This window comes from Sander vitreus, chromosome 12 (assembly GCF_031162955.1).
Source record: "Sander vitreus isolate 19-12246 chromosome 12, sanVit1, whole genome shotgun sequence".
NCBI lineage: Eukaryota > Metazoa > Chordata > Actinopteri > Perciformes > Percidae > Sander > Sander vitreus.
The window spans coordinates 21,921,592-21,932,340 of NC_135866.1; the positions used below are offsets into that span (position 1 = coordinate 21,921,592).

A 10,749-nucleotide genomic window follows, 5' to 3' on the forward strand; every position below is an offset into this window, starting at 1 on the left:
TGAAAATATCTCGTTGAATCTTGTTGACATCTTACAGTAAAAGACGTAATGTTAAGGTCTGAATGGAACCCATTTAGGCTACCCATCTACCCAGAATCTCATCTTCATTCTCGTCACAGGCCATCTGCATTGAGTTTGTGCAGCTCACCAATAATAGTCGTACCACAGGTCAACACACATCCAGATGTTCCCAATAAATTGTAGTTGATCACCAGGTATGTTTTATTAATGTAGGTTGAATAATCAATGTAGGAGAAACAAAAGGAAATCTTTCTTACCTGAGTGACAACTTAGTGACAGTTGATTGACAGTTGAGTGGACCTTGAATGAATGACTGAATCTCTGCCCCTTATGGTGACATTTGTTTGCTTTTATAGTCTTTTACTGTAAGATGTCAACAAGATTCACCAAGACATTTTCACCTGGCTATATCCAATGTTTAGATCTGTTGTGGTATTTATGCAAATTAGCACATACGTAATTAGATTATGCACCGTTTGCCCATGTTAACAAATAATTTCAAAAAACTTGTAATACATTTTTTGTTTGTCTTGATGTAAGTAATCAACTCAGTAATTTTCATGGTGATAACCTAAGGTTAACATTTTTAGCCTATTCACATGAGAAAAAGAATGACTAGGCGTATAAATAGACTATATTTGGGTCTTTTTTTTCGAAACTTTCCCCTAATGAGATTCTTCGGTTTTTATTTTTCCTTACTCAGGACATATTGAGGATACAAAATCAGTTGAGTTTGCTTCTGTTGCAATTTGTCCTAGGTTGACCCCCATTTTGGCTTAAAATGACTGGACCATTCAGTATACAATGTAATTATGTATTATTCAGCTAATTTACAGTCTAAAATGTGATAAATGTGATATATAAACTATAACCTTACCACTTATATTTTCCAGCCCAGCTCATGTAATCACGTTTTTCAGCAGTTAATCTCGATTCTGAACATCAAATGATTTACTAAAATACATGTTTGTCCAATGAATGTGTTTATTGCAAGTCAAAATTTGCTTCATACACTTATGTTTAACAACTGCATATTTGAAAGCACCACACTCTTGCTTTAAAAGAGAATTCTTAATTTTCACTGTACAGCTGAAAAGAAAACAAGAATGAATATATGGATTGTCATAACTTTTTTTGCAAAAGTGCAATCTTTGATCCTAATGCACTAACGCCATAAAATAAATATAAACTTTTTACACATAGATAACAATTTTGGTCGCTATTTGGTCTAAAAAGAAATTCACCTAAAATATTCCTATATTTCAAATGAAATATAAAAGACCCTTAGTAATCAGAAAAAAAATATTGTTTGACATGAAACATGAAAAGAAACCTAAAATAAACAATGAAATGTACAATAAATAAATAAAGGTCCACAGCTACTGTATGATAATAAATTAATTTCAATTACAAGTTGACTCAGTTATGCGAGTTGTGTATATTGAGTACCTGGTGATCTGTGAGACATGTTATAAATAAGGTCACCAACTAATGCTAAGCTCACTGTAACAAAGAAAATGTGCCAGCATTTATAATGCACTAATCTTCCCTTTCTTAAAACAACTAAAAAGTATCCATGAACTCAAAATGCTACACTATATTGTAGAGTCCCCCTTTACACACCCTTCTGACCATTCATTTATCTAAAGTGGCCTTTCCATTTCTACTGATGCCTCAGTATACTCCGTCTGTGACGGTGGCTTGAAAAAGCAACAAAAGGGCAACAATTTCATCCCAGCTTCATGTTCTTTGAATGATGCCGACGGTTGTCAGAGAATTCAGGGGATTTTCCTGTGAGGAAAAAAGGTGAAACTGAGTTTTAGTAGTCTGTAGTATGGCTATAGGCAAAATGAATTAGTGATAATAAAGCAGGGCATTTTTGATCAGTATTTGCTCACCTTCTTCTCCGTTGTAAGTAAAGCTGGACAAGCCAATGGGCAATCAGAGGCCAGAGTGCAGTTAAAACCCCTGTGAGTGGAGAGAAGTCGAAAGGCCACCAAGACGGTCTCAGGAACTACAAAAATAAAAAAAAAAACTTGCATTAAATTAGATATTTAAAAAACAAAACCATTTTAAATTTTAAATAAAAATCTAATAAGGACCGTTTGTGCTGCGGGTAGAGAGTCCTCCTGCCTTGGCGAAGATAATCTTGACTGAAAAATTGAATAAGAAAATGTAGAAATCTATCAATAAATATTTAATAAATTGTCATGGAGACAGTCTGAGGTTAACACTGTGGCTAACATCTGTGGTCTTTCACCTGTGACGCTGTGAGCGCCTCCAGAGCGTGCAGCCTGTGCAATACTGTGGTCATGTCATGCTGCAGCCTCAGCAGAGCTGTAGCTATTTGCTCATTGATGTTTCCCCTGGCAACGCTGACAGGATGTCTGCTCTGTGACACACAGCAGCATGCGGCATCTACACTGGCACACCGCTGAGAGCTGCAAGTAGCCCTTGGCGATTGTGAACCTGAAACAGGAGTCAGAATTTGACAGGTTAATGCTACAACATGCAACTTTTGTGGAGAACGGTGCTGTGTTTAAAGGCATCTAATGCCTTTAAATGCTTAGGAAGATGAACTAAGTGCACGTCTTAGGAGAAAGGTAAATTAGGGATACAATGTCAGTATAAATCAAAGTCGACAGTCTCACCTCTCCCTCTTCTTGACAAGGAGCTGTTGTGCTGGCTTGCACTAATCCCTTCTTTAAGGTAGGACTCCCCCACGAGTACTTGATCCTCTCCTCCATTCAGGGTAGTGTTGCTTTCAAACCAAAGATCACTTTGCCTCACAGAGGCAGCTCCTGATCCCGGTGACAGTATGTTTGATGTAGACAGCCCCTTGGTAGGAAGAGAGTCAACCACAGTTTGAATAGCCATGATCGGGTCAGAACACTTTATATTTTTGTGTTTTACTTTTTTCTATAATGTTGACATTACTAAAGAAATAGTTTGACAATTATGGGAAGATTCAAGATTCAAAAATCCTTTATTAATCCCACAATGGGGACATTCACACTGTTGCAGCAGCAAGGGATAAGAGGAAAAGTAGAAGACACAGGAACTATTTTATTAGCTTTTCATGAGAAAATAAACATAGCTTATTTTAGCTTAGCATAGTGACTGGGAGCAGGGACAAACAGCCAGCTTGGCTCTTCCTGAAGCACTCCTGAAGCCGCCAACACATGATCTGCGGTAAATCTGTGCTCGCTGTGCCATTGTTTTCCTATGGGGAGAGCGGTGAAGACAACTCGGAGGAAGCGCTACCCTTGGCGATGCGCACCACTCAAAATTACCGCTAAACCCTGCGTTAAAAATTTAAATGATTAAACTTTAAAATGACTATATGTAACTTTCAGTTTGTGTTGATTCTAGTGGCCGCTTTGGACAAAAGCAGTAGTGTTTTTACCACACCTGCTGTCGTAAAGGTCTTTTCTTTACAGTGCTGTATTGCCCACTGTAGATTACTGACTTAGCGTTACTGGGAGGTCATATAGTCGCGATGAATATTTTGCTCAGACAGAAAATCATACATTTACAATAAGAAAATAAGTTACAGATGCATCTTTACATTTCAGGTGTTGCATACGGTAACTTAGCCTACTTTGGATGTATCGTGAGCTAAACCGGGTATCACTGTCACTGTGTCTCGAGCCAAAGCATTAAGAGTTTGTTATAGCAACCAACATAATAACTTGCATTTATACTGCGCATTTCACAAAACCCAAAGATGCTTTACACAAGTAACGTTAACAGAGGGACAAGGGAAAAGAAAATAGTAGGCCAACACAAACACGGACTAAGAGGAATAAAACGTCTGCGTTAAATGGAAGGGGGACGTAATTTAATCTAAACCACATTGCGCATTGTAAAGTTATTTTATGAATGAAATAGACATATTACATACCTGAGGGCCAATTCGGGGACGCTTTTGTAATCATATACATTCCCGTAACTGTCTCCATCTGTTGATGGCCGAGATTGACTCAGTTTTGCCCGTTGTCTTTCACTTTCCCTTTTAGCTTTTTAATTTAATTTCCTTCTTTTCTGTGATGGCCCTGTCCCAGTATCAGCCATAACTACAGTAGGTCATTTCTAAAATAAAATTAGAATACAAGTAGGCCTATATACTGTAAGTGTTACACCAAAATCTGTGACCCATCAGAATGTGTGCTCTGTAGTGCCGTCTACCTGCCGAAAATCATTTTGTGACTTCGCGGGAAAAATCGAACCTGGGCAGAGGCATTAATAAAAACAATATAAAAATAGTGTTCTTTTCACTGTTAGTCTTGTTTGCTTTTACAGGTCCTTTATGATCATCAGATGAAAATTACACAGTTTCAGAAACATTTAAAAGTTACATTTAGTAACTTTAACCTCGTTGCCGCTGACCTTTCAAGGCACAAACAAAGCCAGAAGCAATGATGACGTACACCTGCGCTCCGCTTTGCCTCTGTGCCTGCAATATGCTCTGCGGCCTACCTTGTGGTTTTACCTCTGATCATGTGTAACTTTTGAAGCTAGTTTGATCTTTACTAAGAAAGTATAAACAACATGTTGTGGTTTTATGGGGGTTTATCTGCTGGACTATTTCTTGGCCGGGCGCAATGATTTCCTGGAGTCTACAGTGAGCTTTAGAGGGGGTAGTACTGTATGTCGGTCGGCACTTTCCCTCTGCTTCCAGTCTTTATGCTAAGCTAAGCTAATGGTCTCCTGGCTATATATTTTGTGTACAGACATGAGTGTGGTATCGATCGTCTCATCTAGCTCTCGGAAAGAAAGCAAATGAGCATATTTCCTACAATGTCAAAACTAGTCCTTTAATGTGGTGCACAGTATGAAGGAAGGACAACACACCTCTTCCATGGCCAGATGCTCCATGGAGTCACAGAATTCCTCATTATCTGAGTCTGTGGATCGGTGGTTCTTCTCAGGAAAAGCATCACTATGACCTGAACATGAACAAAATGGTAAATTGTATACCGTTCTTCAGTGTACATCTACATGATAAACATTCATGTTAGTTTATTATATTTTCTGTTTTTCTCTTTTTTTGTGCTATTATATTTGCTGCTGCCACAATAACGTTTTCCCACAGTGATACTTTATTTTTCACCTTATCCTAATCTTATAGTTTATCTAATGGTTTCGATGAGCATAATCATTATTATAAACTATTAGGTATTTGTTATCAAACATTGTGCTTTTTTATAGTGTTATATAAACATATGCACACTTTCTTTTTGCATTAATGTGAGATCTTACCACTCAGGTGCCCATTAAAGAGCATATAGGAGTTATACTGCACACTGGGCTCTATGGAACAGGCCAGCTCTTCCTCCTCTGCCTCGCTGTTGAGGGAGCTGTGTGTCCCGTTGGTGAAGGAAGACATGCTGGGCTCCATGCTGCTGCTGGACCCCCCTGTGTCAGACCTCCACCTTTTCTCCACCATCAGCAGCTTCGGGTCAGGCCTCCAGACTGAGACAGAACAATAGAGAGATAGAGAGAGAGAGAGTATGACAAAGAATTACAAAAAAGGTTCAGTTATTTTTTTTATGTGCCCTTTGTCTAGCCATATTTTGCCCTGGATGTACTTTTTTTTTATCTTACTGAAATACTGTTCTCATTTATATGAATGTATTCAGAGGGAAAAATATCACATTCATTTACTTTCAATGGAAACTATGAACATCTTGCAGCCTTAACATTAACCCAAGTGTGTCACATTATAGTGAAAACGTTATTCTTAAAAAAATAAATAAATGTGTGCTGGCTGGTCGTTAAGTCACTTCTCTAATATTCTGCGAGTGACCAACTGAAAAACACAGCAGAAATACACAAATAGCTACTCTCCTTCCCTTTTACACTTAGAATAGAGAAGCTAAAAATATTCGGAACCGGTACCTGATACCAATACCGTGACTTTGATACCGGTTCCTAAACGATATAAAACAAAAGAAATTACAACATTACGGCACAAATCTTTGTATGCATGTTCTAGCCCCGACTTAGTAGCCATCTCTGTGTAACGTAGAGCTGTTCCAGTGTGTCTACGACGTGTAACGTTAGACAGCCAATCACAGACATTATTAGATCTTGGTAGAAGCATGCTGCATGCTGATTGTCTCACTGACGCTGACAAGATTTACTCCTCAGGTATTGAAAATGGGTATTGAATGACGAGGCATTTTTCAATACTCAATACTAAGGAGGCAATTCGGTCGGTGCCTAAAAAGTATTGAATTCAGTACCCAGCCCTATCAGTAATGCAAGTGTGCATAGAGTAAATAAGTAAGCTGTGCTACATAGAAACAAAGCATTCTTCAGAGTGTGTTAAAGGTTACAAACAGGTCACAAATATATTGATTATTTTCCTCCAAAAAGGCTAAATACCTTCCTAACACAACTAGGCACTGTAGTTTTTAACAAAAGTGTGTGTAACCTCTACAACGCAGCAAATTTCACAACACAACCAGCTAAGAACTACAACTACAGGTACCTTTTTCCTCCTCCTCTTCATCGTCTGTATTGTCTTCTTCATCCTCATTCTCCTCTTCCTCACTTTTCACCCAATCACTACTTTCCTCCTTTCTCTCGATTTCACTATTTTCTTTGCTTCCCTCTGCCTCCTCGCTACTGAGACTTATGCCATGACCACTGCTGTCATCTTCTTGGAGGTTTTGTATATCATCCCATAGATCCCCATAGCCTGAGCGGTGAGGGAAACACTCTTTATCACAGTGTATGTTGCACAATGTAAATCTACATAAAGCAAAGACATACACACAGTTGGTTGACAGAACATTTTGCATCCCACAGCTTCTACACACTACATCTATACCACAGAGTGCAAATAATGTATGATAACAACCGACACACTGACCAACTACAGCATACACATGACAATTTCATTTCATTTTACACGTTTCACTCTGTTCACAGTCAAATAAACAACTTAATTAGGTTAAAAAGACTCGCCTTCCATTGTTGGTTTGTTCAATTGTTTGACAAGCTCATCTAGTGATAAAAAAACAAAACACAAATAAGACAGGCTCAGTATTCCAGAAAATGTAATTTGTGTGACTAACAAAGATAACCAACAGCAGTACTACATCCCCCTTAAACAGCAATGCTCTCCCTCAGATTGTGTTCTGCTTTGCCTTTGATGTGCCTTCGATTGTGGAGTTATTAAGGCATCGCTAATCATGTAGGCCAACATTACCTGTATGGTTTGCAAAAGGCCTGGTAAAGGGTCTCCTGTCCTGCTCAATTTCTTCAGCTTCTTCTCCTTCTACGTCCACCTCTGTGTAGAAGTTGCCAAGCTTCTGTACCAAGTTAGACACTTCTTCTGATATTGGAATGGCCTCCAAAATCTGATAACACACACAAATAATAAAGGTATCTAGTTAAATATGCATCATTTGAAATTGTCACAATAAAACATTTTTTTTTTGCATAAATAGGTGTGGCAAGACTGTCAACAAGTCACCAGAAAACAAGTTAATTACATATAATTACATACAGCAAAGGCTGACTGATTTATCTGTTGAACCAGTTAATGATGAAAACAGCTGGTAACTGGAGGAACTGAAGCCACTCATGTGCTATGAGGTGAAAAAATGTATAACAACAACATTTGCAAATGCAGTTTCTGCTGTTATTTAAAAGGCTCTGTCATTGTTTTAGCAATTTGTTGCCTCTTAAAAGGTCCCAGATTTTAAAAAGTGAGATTTACATGTTTTTGTTTTATTATAAAGCAGGGTGTGGTGCTCTATTAATACACATGCCAAAGTATTGGACAAATTAAAAGTTTGACCTGATGATGGTGCTAGATGAACAAGTCAGGGGATCACCAAAGTCTGCATGATACATCCACTGGGGACCAGGAATATCTGTACAAAATGTCACGGCAAATCTCCTCTGGCTTGAAAATAAATATCTGATAGATAAACTGCATCATCATACTCATAAATTGTCTAATCATTTGTCTTGACACAAAGTGTCTTTAAAGATTTAGAAATCAGTAACCTATAAAATAACTTATATTAGAAAAACAATCAGCCTAACATAAGCACATCATGTATTCTAAATATACATATATTTACTGTGTGTGTTAGGCATGCACATGCTTCTTGTCATGGCAAAACATAAATGTGAAGAAAGAGATGTGCACTCCAAGTTGATTAACTTTGTATTGCTATGCTGCTTCTATTCAGCTATTCAGTTTTCCATGAAAGGACTTACCAGCTGGATGTCCTCGACATAGTTCTTCATGGCGTTCTCCTTTGTCATATTTCCTAAAGAGCTCCATGAATCCCTGGTAACACAAAGTCAACACTTGAACACTAAGAGGAAAGTGAATACTGGCTAACTAATGTGCAGTTACAGCAGTATTATGTTGTGCAGAAATCTCACTAAACTTAATTTATTCTGTATAGAGTATAGCAGCAATATTATCCATATACCTTCAGTACTGTGCAGTAATATTATAATTAAAATAAATAATTTAGAACAATAGTGTAGCAGGCATGTGGAGTGACTTTGGGCCTTTGGGCTGCATGCATGTGTGAAAGGTGCTTTATAAATAAATAAATAAAGTTGAGTTTGACCCTTGACCTATAGGCTTTCAACGGACTTTGGTAGTATGGATATTATGGATCTTATGCATATAAGTTAGTGTGAAAAATGCAAATGCACCAGCTGTCTATCTTCTGTGTTGCTATTAGTCATAATTCTGAATTTAGTTGTGAAATATAAAAATCAAGTGTGCATTAAGACAACATATTATAGGTACCTACCATTTAGCTTTTCCACGAGTGTCCCAGAAGCCGTTAGGTCTGGGAATGTTGCAGGGCCCCACGGTGGCCTGCTTGTAGTAACTATAGAACAACAGCATCATGTCATCAGATGGCTGGAAAGGACCTGAGCAATGAAGGAAGCAAATTAAAACATAGGCTACATGTGCAGGGCTGCTTGAAAATGTAATACAATGCTGATAGTTACAGGAGTTGTTATTATACTTGAGAAATGACTGATTCGGTTAATCAGCTCTTATCCTTTTAGCAGCTTTATCAATAGAGGCTCAGCCAAGAGTGACAGCTCTAAAACGCTCTGCATGTAGGTCAATCACCTAGAGTGTTTACACACAAACAAGCACAGACTTCACACCGGATGGCACATAACTGAAAACCAGTTCAATCACTTTCATTTATAGTCGAGGATAGAATAAAGAAAGTCATCATCACCTTCTTCAGGCAAACTCCGGATCACTTCAACTGCAGCAACAAATTTCGCCTCCAGGCTGTGTTTGTCCTCTTCCTGCGCCATGCTGACTCCCAAAAAGCATGAAACGAAGGAGTCCTCACATCTTTGAACAATAATATGAAGCAATTAATGGAATAATCAAGGCAGTTCAGAAGGTGTTCAGCGACGGACACTTCAACACAATTTGGTCATCACTGCAGCTAGTTGCCATTTCTTATCTAAGGAGGCAGACTGTTTCCTTTTTAATCTAGGAGATTCTAGGACCAATTTGGCCTATTTAATAAGCCCTTGTCGGTTTAGCGCCAATTGCCTTTAGTATTTTATTTAGCAGGAATGATTCCCCCTATGGCTGATTTGTTAGAAACTCACCACATAGGCTAGCTCATATTCGCCGGTGCAATAATTATTTCATTAGCCCGGTGTCTGTCTGGAATATATGCAGCAGAAAACCGGTCAAGGATGAGCCAAACAGTTAACGTCTAATTGCTAAATATATCTGGGAAATGTAGTTTTTGTGGAACCAAACATCGGAGAATAGTATGTTAAAACGCAACGTTTACTCCTTCAAGTCCCACAAACCCATCTCAGTCGAGATTTAAACCGCGGTGATGTATGGGAAATGTAGTGTCGTGAAAGTATTCCTCATAAAGCAAAATAGCATTGAGGAGCGCAGTCCTTATGTAAACTTTTTACCGAAACATGTTGTGATACCCTACAAGGGACTATAGTGTGTATTTAAAACTTAAAAGTGAATTTTAACAGTTTTTTTCCTATCTCATATAAAATCACATAGGGTTTACTCAACACATCCAATCTGTAGTGATACGTTTTAATGTTATATTTTATGTATCTTTTTGAAAATCATAGAATTACCATAGTTTATAAAACGTTTTATAAAGCCTAATGCTTATCTGTTACCATTATCAAGGCTTTCATATGGCTAAATATTCAACTTATGTTTAGTAATTGTGATGACTGATGCACGATGATAATGTCGATGTTTGTATATATGTTTGTAACTGTAAAATTATCCTCACACACGTTACACTTTACTATTCTGCTTGCCGTGTGTGCCTTATGATATGATCTGACTTGATGTTTCAATTGCCACATGTATTTTGTGTAGGCTATGAATAGAAAGGGGTGAAGAAATAGGGTACATAATAGGCATATGCAAATATGATTCCCGCATAATTAACATATACATTTAGGGCTCATTCATAGGCTACCGTTTAACCTAAAATATATTTCACGTGTTATTTTATAATGATTAAAATCTAATATTTTATGACATTACTAGAAAAACTAATTGTTTATAATAATAATAGTAATAATAATACTTATTATTACAATCATTATTAGCATTATTAAAAAAAAAAGTATGGACTCATACGTCATGACAGTGAAATGTCATTGATTGGTTTACTGCTGCCTCTAAGCCAATCACCGGCTACCGTTTATCACGTA

At 37.7% G+C, this 10,749-nt stretch overlaps 1 protein-coding gene across 2 annotated transcripts; it reads right to left on the reverse strand.

Annotated features, from left to right (window-relative positions):
- Nucleotides 1-993: 993 nt before the first annotated feature.
- On the reverse strand, nucleotides 994-9,746 carry LOC144527054 (acyl-CoA-binding domain-containing protein 5A-like). 2 transcript variants are annotated; one of them, XM_078264912.1, is made up of 14 exons: nucleotides 9,652-9,746; nucleotides 9,264-9,385; nucleotides 8,817-8,940; nucleotides 8,263-8,335; nucleotides 7,241-7,391; nucleotides 6,997-7,035; nucleotides 6,518-6,727; nucleotides 5,284-5,496; nucleotides 4,876-4,970; nucleotides 2,673-2,859; nucleotides 2,282-2,490; nucleotides 2,124-2,174; nucleotides 1,920-2,035; nucleotides 994-1,812 (listed from the first exon to the last, which is right to left on the reverse strand). In XM_078264912.1, exons 2-14 carry the CDS (start codon nucleotides 9,343-9,345, stop codon nucleotides 1,800-1,802), a joined length of 1,563 nt encoding a protein of 520 aa, XP_078121038.1. In that variant the 5' UTR covers nucleotides 9,346-9,385; nucleotides 9,652-9,746; the 3' UTR covers nucleotides 994-1,799. The 2 variants fall into 2 exon arrangements, with proteins under 2 accessions (XP_078121038.1, XP_078121039.1); XM_078264913.1 differs by lacking the exon at nucleotides 9,652-9,746 and adding an exon at nucleotides 9,039-9,148 and having other exon boundaries at nucleotides 9,264-9,350.
- Between the last annotated feature and the right edge of the window lie 1,003 nt (nucleotides 9,747-10,749).